A 16,654-nucleotide genomic window follows, 5' to 3' on the forward strand; every position below is an offset into this window, starting at 1 on the left:
ACTTGTTTTAGACGAATCTATAAATAAACGCCATTCAACAGGGTTATGTGCAAATCCTAATTTTTCAATCACACTATTTGGATTTAGACAAACACACATTTTATCTCTTTGGACAAGTGGAAGAAAAGGGAAAAAGCAAATTTAGAATGTCGTGTTCATTAAAATTTTGTGAAAAAAATCATAACACAAAAGTCTTACGTGTTAGAGAATTTTTACCATCATTTTCGCATTTAGGGACCAAAAATTAACAAAGAACTGCCTTTGACATTACTGTCGTAAATTGGCTGAAAACAAGTGAATCAGTGGATTTCTCGAAAATAAAATTTTCTTCCAGAGATTGGAAACAAACATTCATAATGGATTGAGAGTTATCGGATAATACTTTCTGGGGCTATTTTATTCTCTGAATTTCCACCATATAAGCATACCGCTTACATTTGAAATTAATGGCGATTCCTATAGCTAGTTCCGTATTTCGTAATCTAGTGACGTCATAGTTTATGAAACATCGAAGTTATCCATATACTGTTTTTGCCAATGAATTTCCCGATGTGTATAAATTTCATTTTTGGATGAAAAAATAAATATAAGTCTAGTCTAATCTAGTTTCATAACATACCACTATCAAATGATCAATATAAATATACCAGTGAGAGGATTTCTCCATGTATTCCATGAATGGGGCCGATATCGTCAAACCATGTTCGGTTTTTACAAGAAAAAATTGAATCAACTTCACGCAAATAATTGTTTTTTTGTATGTTCTTATGTCCTGAATTATTCCAACAACAGTTTCCTTGATAGGATTCATTGGAGGTACTTGTGTTTTGATTTGGTTAGATAAATTTTCATTTGTCATATTCATCACTCTCCAGCATTACTGATTCGGTATCAATATTGAAGATTTATACGTTTGTACTAATTGGAAATGTTTTTTTTCAGTACGAAAGGAGAATGAAGAGTTCATAAATGCGCTGCAGAAAAGAAAAAATTCTTCGACAGTTCCTCCCGTCCAAAATCTAACGTGAAGTATTCTAGGGAGATAAACAAACACTATTTTATTTATTCAAAGGCTTTTGAAAATGCTTCGTTAATATCTCATTGGATCAAATACTGCTGAGCTCCACATTTTTACTGTATTGCCGCTGTATTGTATTTTGCCTCTTCCTCTTATCGTTCCAGTAGGAAGTTTGATACCATAAACATCAGAACAGTTTTTTTAACGGAAAATTTCAAAGAATACTACTTGTAAACTAGTGTTTCGTTTTTCTTAAATAAGTACTGTGGCTTATTTACATCAGCATATATTGTGAATTCTTTTTGCAAAGTGGATTCACAGTTATTCTCAATTTTCGGATTTGTAAAGAAACTGTTATGACTGGGAAAGAATATTTCATTCGAAGTTTTGTAGGAATTGACGAGTGTGCACCAAAAAACTTATTTATACAAGAAATGTTTTTCACAAATTCAGGTATTTCCCAAGTCACATCAGACACTTCACCTTGAGACAAACATTTTCTGATTTTTTTTTGTGTTGTGAATGAGTGAACAAAGTTTTAATCGAATTTACTTTTTGATGCTAATGTCGGTGTTATTGAGAACTGCAAGAATAATACAATCAAATCAGTAATTAAAAACTGCCTTAAAAGATAATATCATAAAAGTTACTTAAATAATCATACTTCTCTAAAACGGGTAGTTAGGAGTTCTACGTTACTCTAGTTGCGGGATTGTCTACGTACCTATCAATATATTGGAAATGATTTATGACAATCTATAAGCACTTTCAGGATTCTAAAGGCGGATTTCCACCAAACGGACTCGCTTGCGACCAGTTTCGTTTTTAAAAACAGAAAAAAAAACTTTGTTTCAGTTACGAAAACAAACTTGAAACTGGAACTCCACCAATCGGTGGTTCGATACTCAACTAGAGTTTTACCGGCGGTTGCCGACTGCATTCCTTTTGCGGTGATGTCATGTGTTTGTTCGATGGCCGGCATATCGGTCAGGGGCAGCTTCAGATTCGTTACAATATGTTTTTTTTTCGTTAACACTACACGAACATTTTTCATCATACCTTCTCTAAACTGTTTTTATATGGGGCTGCAATTTTTTCATAATCAAATTTTTTGAGCGAGATACTAGATGGGATCATTGTTACGAAAACGAATAGATTATAGGTCATCAAATGTTTGTTTTATCTTTACTGGTGATTGAAGAAACGTGTTGTCTAGTAATCTAAATAGGCGACAGCATTCTATGTTCTGTATAACATTCAATGTCTGGGAAATCCGACAAATCTTGTTCGCCCGGCCCAACATATTTTGCAGTAACACGTTAGCCATCAATTTCCATTGAACTCCATACTTCAGCTAACACATTTCCTGCAAACTCGAACTTGGATATTTTCAGATATTCATCAATTGTCACTCCACGTTCATTCAAATGAGACCCAAAATGGTCATGAGGTAATATCAAACCAGCCAGTTCACGACTAAGAGGAGCCATTTTGCGCTCTACTCTGTTATACGCACTTCTGCCAAGAGTATTGGTAGCTAAAAACATGCATCGAAATCGTGTCGATTAATGTGTTGCATAGCAAACCTTATAAATTTTTGATAACGCGGATTTTCATCTGGCCTTTCAGCAACCGTCATGATCACCACTGGTTTTACCAATCCGTGGTCAGTTTTAGCTAATGCTTCAAAGTTCGAGAAGCGTCTCGAATTCCTGAGCATGATTATTAGCAGTAGATGAACCATGATTTTCACTTCGGATAGCGATGTATGTTGTTCTAGCATACTGGAAGTGATTTTTATACCAGCATAAAATTCTTCTGGTATTAATTTATGCCGCTCAGCAATTACCCAGTCGTGATCAGGCAATTTGATTCTATATTCCATTTGCATTAGAAGAGGTGCTTGCTTATTTACTGCAGTTAGACCAATAGGAACCCTAGCTTTATCATCTTGAGGTATGAAAAAGCCTTGCTCTGGTCCAAGTATGGATGCTATGTTCTTCAAATAAGGGATTGATGTTCCTCTGCAGAATTAGATCTTTTGGGAATTAAACGAAGATATGTCCCACTTCGACTTAAGTTAAATCCTATTCTACGTAATTTTTGTGTGATTTTACTCTCTGAATAGATTCAGTTTGTCTTCTATTCGTAATTGTTTTCAATAGTGAGGTTTGATCGTCTCCAAGGCTAGGATGTTCCGCTGAATGCTTTAGGCATAGAGCAATCTTATTTTTCATAGCTTCCTGAGATGATTTTGCTCTTGAATGTTTATATGTATTTTCTCTGTTTTCTCATTTTTATTGTGATTCTATTTCGGGTTTTATGTCATCTTCTTACTGTTCTTTAGTATTTGAAGCTGGCTGTATAATTTACGTTTTTTTAAAGGCTTACAGATATTCGTTCCCTAAAAATTGAAACAATCTATTAGTACTGCCAAAGATTCTCACATTCAGCTATGAAAATATGAAGGTGTGACCAAAAACGGTCGTTATACACACACTACATTGAGTACATTAATATGTTGACTTTACTTCAACTTTACATGACATGACTTTTAAATTATTGTTTTTTTAAAAAATGTGAAGTGAAAGTTTTTGGTGATTTCTAATATTTCTAATGTAGTTTAATATTTCTAGTATGACGAAAACAGTTGCCGGCGACACAAGGTTGTTTTGTCGAAATCGACACAGTATCTGTTTTGTTCGTTTGGTGGAAATTCCTTTTGAGAATGAGGGCACGGAAATAAAGTTATATCTCAATAGAGTAAACCAAATTTATTAAGTTTTTGAAGTTTCATTACTTCCTCCAATATTTTCAAGTACCATTCTATTGAACAAAATGGGTACACTTTTTCGGCACCAGTTTTATCCAACTCATTCATTGTGTAAAACTACTCAGGATCAAAAACTATACCAGTTTATTTGATGGAATTGACTGATACTTGATAAAAATCCATGACAAATGTATTTATTTAGTTGTAACACACTTTTGCAACATTTTCAGTGCACAAAACCGCAACACAACTAAATGACTAGATATATTCCACATGTAATAAACACGCCATCGTACAGGGTGACTCCCCAGGAACTGCGTCGATAGACATTGCAAAAAGTATAAGTGTATGAAAATTTTACAGTGTAGGATAATGTCTTAACAATTCAGCTAAAATAATTCAATTTTCCTCACACTTCCAATTATACCAGAAGTAGGCCAAACTTCTTAATTTTCAATTGATCATACTATATTTTATTGTGGATTTAGATCCTATATAAAATTCTACATCTGTTTCGTATCTCACACTTTTCTCTATCTTGCAGAGTTTCCGAAATATTTAAAATTTGATATGAAAAATTGAATTTTCAGCACAATTTTCATTTGAATATATTTCTCATTCATTTTGACCAATTTTTGAACGTCAATATTCAATAATTTTGATGGACACCTTGTATAAAAAATGACACAGTCGGACCAATAATTGTTCATTTTGAACCTTTTTTCTAAAAGTCCTATGAGAAAAACCTAGAAATATTTCAGAAATTGAAAATATATTCGAATGAGAAATGTCCTGCAATTGCAATTTTTCTTTTCAAAAACTACACCTCACGATCTAAAAAAATATAATCACCACATGTTTCGCTAGCACAGTAGCTTTCTCAAGTGTATGAATTCATACACTTGAGAAAGCTACTGTGTGGTAGCGAAACATATCGTGATTATATTTTTTCAAATAAAAGTTTATAGAGATCAAATCCTGGGATGTAGTTTTCAAAATTACTATGGATCTTCATCAAGTAACGGCTGAATCAATCACAAAAATGCAATTTTTCTTATTGAAAGTCAAATATTTCGGAATATATGCTAGAAAAAGAAAAAGTAAGTGATTTAAGATAGATCTAGAAGTTCTTAATCTCTAATAAAATGTTCTATTGAAAATGTTCAATTGAAAATAACAATGTTCGAGTCTATTTCGAGTATAATCGAAAGTGTTTGGAACATGAAACTATTTCAGCTGATTTCGTCTCAATATCATTTTCGTACTAACAAAATTTGATGATTTTTCTACCTATACTTTTCGCAATATCTATCGAGGCAGTTCCCGGAGAGTTATCCAGTCTAGTGAAACAAGTTGCATTCACGTAATTTTTTTTAAATCTCACAATGAAGTGTTCAACCCGAAAAACTACTGGGTAGTTATAAACCACTGAAGTCCAAACAGTCAGTAACGACAAGTAACGACAGATTGAAATAATTAATTTTTTATTCAAATAAACATCAACTCAACATGTTACATGTGTTGGAATTGACTGGTATTTGATGAAAAAGCTTAACATGCCTATTCAAGTAGCAATTCATTGTGAGATTTTCACTGAACAGATTACGAAACCTCAACACGTGTTTCACTGTACAATAGCTTTGTGGTTTATCATTTTACCTCACTAATAACTGAAAATTGATGATCACTTGTATCTTCAAATAAATACCAACTCAACTCGTTATGTCATGGAAGGTAGCCAAAGGTTGCAAAGGGATTATTTACCAAGTAATTCTCAATATTAACTTTCACATTTCACCACTAATAAACGTAAATAGTTTCTGATTTCTAATTTGAAAAACTAAAAATATTGTATCAATTTGTAGACACAAGTATAGTTACAATGTTGTGAACGAAAAAGCGTATTCGGGTTCGCAGTTTGAACGATTCTAGTAACACTGATTATTTATTCAGAGTAGACTCGCGTCAACTGTGCGATATTTGACAGTTCAAATAATAGCCCGAATACGGCTAAAGACGTCGAGTCTTGTTATTTTATGAAACCTCCATGATAAGATGTAGAATTACACAAAAGATTCAGAGATTTTTCAGTTGAAAAAAGTCATTATTGATCTTTCAGTGGACTCTAAAATGTCTATATTTTCTTCTATTCTTAATAATACCTAATCACAAATTTTCGCAATACATACTTCATTTCACTACAACACTTGTTTTCTCAGATGGACTGTGTGTTGGAAATAAAGTCTATATTGTGAATATTTGTGATTATTATCATTATTAATACTGTTATTGATTTTCACCAAGTAACAAGTGAAAAGTTTTTCATACACTTGCCCCAAAATTTTATAAAAAGATACATTTGAAATAATATACTTGTATTCAGAACTCCGAACCAACCCGTCTAACAATCGATATTGAGACTTGATATACCATATATTGATGAACTTAGATACTAATATGCATGAATAAATGAAAAGACTATAAGTAATTTTTCAAAAAGAATAATTTTTTATCAAATGTTTTTCATTGAATGAGTTTATAGATATCTTATATAATATGTACCATTTATGTGTATTATTACTCTCATAAACTATTTCTGTATTGAATGGATGCTTGTTGCACTTGTTGAAAAGAACGTTTTTTTAGGAGCAAAGTCAAATCGAACTCCATTTAATATCTGACAACCAACTGAATGTAATCAACATAAAAGTAGTCAGCATTACTCTACAGTACGATGCAAATGTATGACATGAATTCGATATTAAACAAATAGAGCGTCTTTTGGAAAAAATTCAAAAATACGTCAACTTTAATTTTTGACGACCATCTCATGGTATACATATGAGAGACGTTTCGTCACCGGTGTCGGCGTGATGACAATTTTTTCAAATGCAAAGGTGATGTGGCACCTCATTCAGTTCACCGGTATAATATTCCAATATGTATTAACACAGGATCAACCGAAATTATGTATTTAGAAGAATGAAATCACAATAAATACTCATTCGTTGAACTAAATCATGATAAGGAAAACATCGTTGTGTCTTCTATTGTTTTTGTGGATTCGGAAAAAGAAATGAAGTGTATTGTCATAGAAGCGTTCGACATTATTTCTTTAAAAATATTCAAATCACTTATGATCCGGCAATGAGACTTACAGAAAGCGAACGAATCGAAATTTTAATTGGAGATGAAGTAAGGACACAGGTAGAACTTCGTGATTTATTCAATAGTACCTTAATACCCAACCCAAAACCCGTTTCTCAAATTGAAAGTTTCGAGAAACGGGCCATGTTGAAGATCTCCCTAAAAATGATAGAAAATCAATGTTAGACGCCCAAAAACTTGACGTGGTACTCACGTTAAAAGAAAACCCCCATACCAGCTCGAGGCAAGTCGCACTGAATACAAATTTACACCAATCGACTGTTGTTAGAGTGTTAAAAAAAAATGACATCCGTATAAAGTTCATCTGGTCCAAGAACAGTTAGAAGATGAGTTTTCATACAAAATGTAATATTTTCAGATGAAGCTACTTTTATGCTCAATGTTCACGTAAGCCGTCAGATCTATCGATACTGAGCAATAGAAAATCCACATTGGATTGAGGAGCATAGCACACAATATCCACATAAAATGTTTGGGCCGGAATTCGAACAACCAGATAATAGGGCCATACTTTTCTGAGAAAAGCGTAACTGATGCTTGGTATCTACACTTTCTTCGGGGTTATCTGATGCCACAACTGACTCGGCTTACTCCAGCAAAATGGGGCTGCCCCACACTACGCCGTTAATCTACGAACCTACCTGAATACTGTTTTCCGAGGTAAGTGGATATGAAGAAGAGGATCGATCGAGTGGCCACCAAGGTCTCCGGATTTGACCCCGTTAGACTTCTTTATGAGGATACTTGAGAGGCGGAGTTTAACAAAATCGACAAAATGATTCATAAGAGTTAATAGAACGCATCATAATGGAGATTGGACAAATATTCCCGGTGTTCTCAAAGACGTTCGGCATTACTGCCGAAGGTCATCAATTTGAACATTTAGGTATTATAATTTTATTGTATTTTAATGAATAAAAAGTTTCGGTTCACCGAGTATAACTAAATATTGGAATAATTATATCGTGGAATAAACGATTAGTAGACCTTTTGAACGAGGTGCCACACGACCCCTGTTTGCGTTTGAGAAAATTGTCGATGACGTCATCACGCCAAAGCCGGTGACGAAACGTCTCTTATATGTATATAACGAGATGAGCCGTCGATAATTGAAGTTGACATGTTTTTCGATTTCTTTCAAAAAACGCCTATTTTTCAAATATTTAATTTATTCCATACATTTACATCGTACTGTCCTATTATAATTTCATGTCATTCAACTCAGAAAGTTATAAATTGCAATATTCTCTAATGATATTGAGAATGGGAACATAGGACCCATTCTGAGCTTACGATTTGTCTTGTCATTTATTTGTGGTAAGAAAATAACGAGCCTAGAACTGAATCGCAGGGCTCACTGTAATATAAATGTATATATAAATGTTGAACGTTGTTGACATTTGTTATAATATATAATGGATGTGTTTATTTTGGTCATTATACATGTTATCATTAATTATATACGTAAGAATTGTAATATCTGTCTTTCATGTAATTTATGGGTATAACTTTATTGTTGGCCTAAATTTCAATGTATATCAGGGTATAAGCGAAACGATGACTATAAAATATACCAAATGTAAAAAATTACGAATATTTTGGTTTCGATTTTTTTACCAAAACAGAATATTCGTTTTCCTCATTTGAATCGAGTTTTTAGATATTAGTTGGGTATAAAACGCGCACAACTATGTTCAGTCTTGACATCAGTTCTATTGAACTATTATAATGATATAAAACACAAATCATTATCGATGAGGGAACTAGATATTGTTTATTGTCCAATATTTAACATTTTTATTTCATTCTGTTCAGTAAATCAGCTGAGGTATCCCTTACTCATTTGTAGCTGTTAAATCGAAAATTATGGTACGTGATAAGGGAGACCGGATATGGTTGTCTCACGGGTTGGTTGTCACAGCGACCATATTGGAAAATCAAACAAACGAAAGAGTGTATCAAACAAAATCGAAGGATCGCGAAAGCAATATCCCTGACCTAACGTCACTTCAGTTCACTCTTATACTGTGTGAGGGAGATCTGTACATTTGTTTTTTTCGGACGGCTGAAGTAAAATTTTGTTCATTTGTGTCGAGTCTCATAGGTATTATTTTGAAATGTGTTTTAGGGCTGGTTGGCTCAACTTGACGGGGGCTGGATGTGACAACCAACACCATATATGTGTGCTTCATTTTTTTAGGCTTTTTGAGCTTCTACTACATACATTTTGTTTGCTTTAGAAAAAATCATAGAAATGTCATGGCATCGTTTGAGAAAGTCTGATCGACTAGTATTACACGCAGTGATACTGCGTGCTGCAAAATAAGTGATTTTTGGGATTAATTATTATCGCACTCTGACAAGGTTTTGTAAAAGATTCACTGTCGAAGAGATAAGCAACACGGTGTTATCGATACCATCAACAAACATTGTTTATAGGTATAGGCAAATCTTCACCGACAAACAGAAGAAAGAATTAGAAAGATACATACCTACTTATGGCTTCAAGTATTTATTTCGATTCGCCTCCCAAGGATATTCCAAAAACAGCGTTACATTTACGAGGTTACATTTTCCATACCAGGCTACCAGGTGACATTCACTGACTCATTAACGATGAAACAGCAGAGCATATACTTTGTGCCTACCCCGCTGGAGTCCGTATCAGGTTTTTAGAGTTCGGCTGAGCCATATTTTTACCATCTGACCTGAAAGACCACTTACCATACAAACTAATCGGCTTCGTTAAGAAGCTGGGTTTATTTGGTTGATTGTGAATAGATGAGCCATAATAAACCCTTGCGGATTGCGATAGAGGGTCGAATAGACCCACTCACTTTGGACCAAACTTAACCTAACCTAGGTATATTTTGGTTAACTTAAATGGGTACTATAATTCCAAACTGACAAAAAAAATTGTAATTTGATTTTTCCATAAAATATCCTAATAAACTTATCCTAGATATTATTCTACATGCTCTGCTGATCGAATGTAGGTAATTGATTCATTTTTGAATAGAATGAATAACGATGTGAACTAATGTCAAGACATATACTTATATTTATAAAAATATGAACTAATCAAAGACAATCAGATTCGTAGAATTCACCTCCAAGTCTTGTTCAATATTGTCAATTCAATTAAAATACGTTGTTCCTTGTTGACTCCTTTAGTGAATAACTAAGTAATTAGTGGAAATGATGAAATCCAGTTGTCGTTGATGATTATTAGAGTATTTTTTTCCGATTTCCATGCGTATTCAACCATCGAAATATTCAAAAGTGCTCCTTTCCATCAATTGATGAACATAACAAACAATCTATGAATGCTAGTCATTCTTCAAAAATTTCTCTAATGTGATTACTCTAATTACCCTCCATTAAATGATTAACAATCGAAATACCCTTACGTGTTGAATGTTTTAAAAAAAGGTCAATGTTGACTTATATGTATTGTATGTTGTTGTCTGTCGAAAGATAAATGTATATAGATGATGAACGTAATTTGTATTACTACAATATAAAAATTTGTATTCATGTTCCCTACGACGTAATCTGATTTGTGTGATATTTGTGACATAAAATACTTTAAAATAGGGGATATTATGAAGAAAAATGAGAAATGAAATTTCTTTTATTTTTAACCACTTGTATTTGAAACTGACGTTTCTGCAGTTTCGTCCTCTAAGAACATTTTCATATGAATACAATAATGATATTATGGTTTACTGATATATTCAAAATGTACTATCACAATTTGATTTGGAGTCATTAAATAAATATACCAATATCCTCTTTCCACAAATTGTATTGAACTCATATTATTCACAAACAAATATATACAGTGTGTAAAAGCCGAATGGAATAAACTCATTATTTCGGTTACGATACATATTTTAACAAAATCCCCAAGCACTTCGAATTACAATTTGACATAGTTGCTACCCCTACCTTCAACCCCCGTCAAATGACAGGTACAACCCCTAAATTTTTAAATGAGAAGTATAGGCCTGTGATATATCGTTTTAAAGGTCTCTTCATTCTCTATTCAAAAATGTTACTGTTTTCGAATTTATTACAACAATTGAGATAAAATAAATTAAAATCAAGTGGTTAAAAAATTCGATAAAATACACTTAAAACTTATTGCAACATACTCAAAACTTATTTCATGTTGAGGTATTGATAGGGTAATTCCGGGGGAGACGGCTGTACGGGAGAGATGGCCAATAGAAAAAAGTTCAAGTAATAATCAGTAGATGGTACTAGTCATCGTTTAGTTCGGTTTGAATCGGAACGGAAGATGTAGAAAACGCTATGGAAGAAGTACAAGATCGAGGGATGACGATTTATAGGGCCTCTTTTATCTACAAAATACCAAGAAAAACACTTGAAACAAGGTTAAAACTATAAATAGCAACACTGAAGGACATATGGGACCGTCATCTGCCTTCGGTACAGATAATGAAAAAAGACTGAGCAAGTATATAAAAGACATGCAGACAATGTTCATACATACGTAAATGTATTGTCTGAACACGGGTATTTCTCTCTTATCAATAAACCAACGAGGGTTAGTCAGGAATCTAAAAGCATTGTTGACCATATATTTTTAAGGACAAGAATATCAAACATTGAGGCACATCCCATCATTTTTCAATCGGATATCACTGATCATTTCCCAATTTACCTGGGGCTTACCAAAACTGATTGTGTAAACCTTAATCATGAAAAAAAAACAAAACAGCAGAATAAAAAAATTAATTACTTTATTTTAAACAATCAATCGAATGAAAAAAACTGGAGTGGTATTCTAACCAACACTGATACTCAGTTAGCATATAACAATTTTCTACAAAAACTTGAATCGTATATTGAAGTCTCAGCATATAATTGCAATGTAACTAAGAATCGTGACCATAAATTAAAACCTTGGATAACCAACGGCTTAATCACTTCAATCCGGAAAAGAGATTCACTTAAGAAAAAATTATTACATAAGCCATCACTGCAAAGTTGTAATGAATACAAAGCTTATAGAAATAAACTAAACAAATTGATCAAACAAACAAAGAACGATTATTATAACGGAAAACTGAATTCCAGTAAAGAAAACTGCAAAAAAACTTGGGAAATAATAAATGAAATAACAAACAGAAATAGAAATAAATCTTCTCTCTTCAACTATAGTATTAAAAATAAAGACGGTGAACGGATAACTGAGCTAAACAAAAAAATAAATGCAGTCAATGAGTACTTTGTGAACATAGGATCAGAAATGGCTCGACGAATAAAAAAAAATGGAATCGCTACCCCCTACTTTTTTGAAAGATAAATATATACAATCCACCATGTTTCTCAAGCCGGTAACAAAAAACGAACTTATTGAGGTAATATATAAACTTAAATTAAATTGTTCACCTGGATCAGATGGCATCTCCTCGAGTACTATAAAAAAGATACATCTGCATCTGCTAACACCCCTAGTGCATATTATAAAATTAGTATACAAAAATGGCAAACTACCGTCCCAATGGAAAGAATCATTTGTAATTCCTATATTCAAAACCGGTGCACATGACGATCTTGGTAACTACAGGCCCATTTCCATAATAAATAACTTTGCAAAAATATTTGAAATAACTTTGAAAAAACGTGAAAATCAAGTTATTACAGACAGGCAGTTCGGTTTTATCGAAAAATCAAATACTGAATGTGCAGTAATTGATCTAATGAATAAAGTTGTGGGAGCCTTGGATCGATCAGAAAAGTGCTTAACCATTTTCTTCGATCTCGCCAAGGCCTTCAACACTGTATCTCATGCCAAGCTCTTAGACAAATTATATAACTACGGGATTCGTGGTCCAACGTTACTTTTAATAAAAGACTATCTCTCACACAGAATGCAAAAAGTAAAAATTGACAACCATTTGAGCAGCTCTAGAGAAGTCACAATAGGAGTTTCTCAGGGAACAGTATTAGGTCCATTACTTTTCCTTGTATATATTAACAGTATCAGTAAGATCAACAATTTTAACGAACATCTTATCTCGTATGCAGACGATACAGCTATTGTAATTGTAGGCGACTCTTGGGATAATGTGTTCCTTAAATCTGAAAAGGTTCTCCAAGACATACAAACATGGCTTAATTTCAATCTACTGACCTTAAACATAAAAAAGACAAAATATGTAACATTTACTTTATTACATAGAGATCAACCAGTTAATAATACAATCAGTATACATCAAAAGGACTGTAATACGAATGATTGTTCCTGCCCTAATATAGAAAGGACTCAAAATATAAAATACTTAGGTGTGATGGTGGATCAACATTTAAGATGGGAGGTACATGCCAATTACATGATCAAACGACTTAGGATACTGATGATACAATTCTACGCCCTCCGTGATATTCTAGATAAAAAAAATTTATTAATGATTTATAACTCCCTAGCCGAATCGGTATTAAGATATTGTATCACCGTTTGGGGAGGAATGTTTGACAACGCTCTGAGCCGACTTCAAACAACCCAGAATACTGTCCTAAAAATATTATTCAAGAAACCTAAAATTTTCTCAACAGAAAAATTGTATCAAGAAAATGGATTAATGAATACCCGTAGTTTATATATTTATAACTGTCTCCTATGGATGCATTCAAATAAACATAACTTTACTTTCACTAAAATATATAACAATGAAATACAAAGGCAAACCAGATCTGTGGAAAATCTATTCATCAGCATCCCAAAGTTCAATAAAACTCATACACAAAGATGTATTTTTTATTTTGGTGCTAAATTTTTCAATGCGTTACCCATGGAAATCAAGGTTATAGAAAAACCACATCTGTTCAAAAAAGCGGTAAAAAATTGTATACGTGAAAACCCAAATATATTTTGCATTATCTGATCTCCCCACTCAATTCATAAGAAAGACTCCAGTCTCTATTTCCACCGCTCTCTCTCTCTCAACTCCATTTCTTTATGTAATTTTATTATTTTTCTCTATTTTGTTACTTTTTTTTTCTTTTTTTAACATCTCATTGAATAAGTATTAGTTTATTATTGTACTTAGTTGTATACCCTCTATATTAAAATTGATTTTACATGTATTATTTAGGTACTATTAATTTCCCGCTCGGCGAATTATAACTAGTGTGTAGTCCACTTCGAGGTGGGTTGACGAAGCAGCACAAGCATATCACATGCTTAGGTAATGTCGCCCCACTCGAAATGGAAATTTATTGTTTACAAATATTGTACTATATAATTGCACTGTACTCAATCTGAATTTATACATTATACATTATTATTACATTATTATTATAAAGAGGATTTCCTTTGACTATAAATGAGTTAAGGATAATTGCATTCAAGTTTGCTGAGAAATTAATAATTGAACATAGATTCTGTAAAACATCTGAAAAGGCGGGCTATGATTGGATATTTCATTGAGGAAATCAGAAGGGGTGTCATACGCTAGGGGATAAAGAGTCCCTTATAATTTATTCATACAAAAATTTCCGTAAACAATGGTTTTCTTTTTCATCGTTTAATAATTTTTCTTCAGAAATCACGAGACATTTTTCAAAAAGTTTAGAAAGTAATTGGAATTCTAAAAACATATGTAACAAAAAAAATTACTGAAAAAATATTAAAAATTTACTTTTAATTTAATGGTCCCTTTTTGAAGCTTTCGAATGGACTGTCAATAAATAATTATTTGAATACTTGAATGAAAAAAATATAGTGACAGAGTCTCAATTTGGTTTCAAGCTAAACTCGAGCAATAACGATGATATATTTTTTCTGTTAGTACAAATCAATATGATATAGGAGTCGCGATAATATTCTATGGGATTATTTTATGACCCATGCAAGGCCTTCGGTCCGTGGATCAGGACAATCTTCTTATATACCTACAAGCTTATAGTGTCAGTATAAAATATTTCACGAATAATAACATATCTAACATCAAATGATCGTATTACCACAAGGTTCTATTCTGGGGCCAATACTTTCCTTCATCCATGTAACTTTTCTTCAGTTCACTTCCAACCGAACCTTCAAACAGTACAGTAGTAGTAGGTACTAGTTCACCTAAATCTTAACTTTGAAATCAGATGACAACCAACAAGTTCAACCAAACCAGGCATTCTCGTTGCTGAAATTTGAAATGGTCCGTCTATATAGAATGACTTCATGATAACAAACAAACTTATACAACTTCAACATCTGCTCATTACTTTTTATGATTGTTTGATGGTGGTTGACAATGTTTCGTGGTGTATTTCATCAGTTCGGAGTTCCATTGTCTAATATAATATAAATTGATTTGAAATTACTGAAAAAATTAAGCACCTGAAGCACATCAACAACGTAAGTCCTTCCATCACTTTCGCAATGGAGAAGAAAATCCACAACAAATTGCCTTTCTTAGACGTATTGGTGAAGAGGACCGACACTAAATGGGAAACATCTATATATCGAAAACCCACTCACACAGGACAGTATCTGAACCAGAAATTCAACCACCATCAACCGACTAAGAGAGGAGTCATCAAGACTCTACTAGACCGTGCTTTCGGGCTCTGTAATACAAACGAAGGTCTCGAAAAGGAACTGGGCATCATCAAAAATGACCTTCAATGGAATGGTTACTCCAGAGTTATGGTAGAATAGGCTTTAGCTAGAAGACAGCAACAGCTCCACAAGGAAGAGAAGTCGCCACAACCAGTACTTGTACTTCCCTACATCAGGGGATTATCGGAAAGGATGAGAAGGATTGGGTCCAAGTATAACATCAGGACCTGCTTCAGACCTGGGAACACTATCCGTAGCAGCCTCACGAAAACCAGGCCACCAAACGCGGACTGCGATTCCAAGAATTGTATTTACCGGATACCCTGCGAGTGCGGAGAATCATACATCGATGAAACAAAAAGGCCATTGAAAGTTCGCATTGCTGAGCACAAGAAACACACACAGCGAGGAGAAACCAGCAAATCCGGAATAGCAGAGCATGTTTGGACTCATCAACATAATATCAAGTAGGCACAAGCTGAAATCATCCACAAAGAGGAACACTGATTCAGGAGAAAATACAAAGAAGCCGCGTATATGTTGTCCAGCAACTCATTTAGTCAAGCTAGCGTAGAGATACGTAACATATGGAAACCTCTAATCAAGCGAAAAACGACCAACTCCCGCCAAATGGTCATCTCCTGCTAAAATCAATGAAGCGGAGAGAGGGAAGAGGGGATAGGTGAAAGCACTCAAATGACCTATAAATAGTTAGATCTCGGAGGAATAAGTCCAGTTATCACCCGAAGACAATTGTGGATACTAACAAACGAAACGTCGTGACGTTTGGAATCTTTTAATTTTAATTTTTCATTTTTTGTTAATAATATTTTTTTATTTTGAGCTTTCATTAATATTTAAATTTTTTTGGTTATAGCTTGTATGTTATTTCTTTGTAATTTCAGTTTTTTATTTAATAAAATTGTTATTTTCGGTTAATCTTCTTTAATTTCTTCAGGGATTTCAAATCAATTTATATTATAATAGACAATGGAAGTCCGAACTGATGAAATACTTCTCATGATAGTACAACTGAGGATGCTAATATGTAGGGAAACGAATATTGGAAATAAAGTCTATATTGTGAAAATTTGGTAACTTTTGG

The 16,654-nt window shown here is 33.3% G+C and overlaps 1 protein-coding gene across 1 annotated transcript in view; it reads left to right on the top strand.

Moving 5' to 3' along the window:
• Positions 1-8,549, top strand: part of LOC111507925 (uncharacterized) — a 47,940-nt gene extending 39,391 nt beyond the window's left edge. Inside the window, exon 5 of the mRNA XM_023163309.2 lies at positions 943-8,549. Coding sequence (XP_023019077.2) covers positions 943-1,028 — 86 coding nt within the window. The 3' untranslated portion in view covers positions 1,029-8,549. The remainder of the gene's footprint in view (positions 1-942) is intronic.
• The last annotated feature ends 8,105 nt before the right edge of the window (positions 8,550-16,654 follow it).

Source organism: Leptinotarsa decemlineata, unplaced genomic scaffold (genome assembly GCF_025532065.1).
Source record: "Leptinotarsa decemlineata unplaced genomic scaffold, Ldec_3_MD MMD2_tig00000199_RagTag_RagTag, whole genome shotgun sequence".
Classification (NCBI taxonomy): Eukaryota; Metazoa; Arthropoda; class Insecta; order Coleoptera; family Chrysomelidae; genus Leptinotarsa; species Leptinotarsa decemlineata.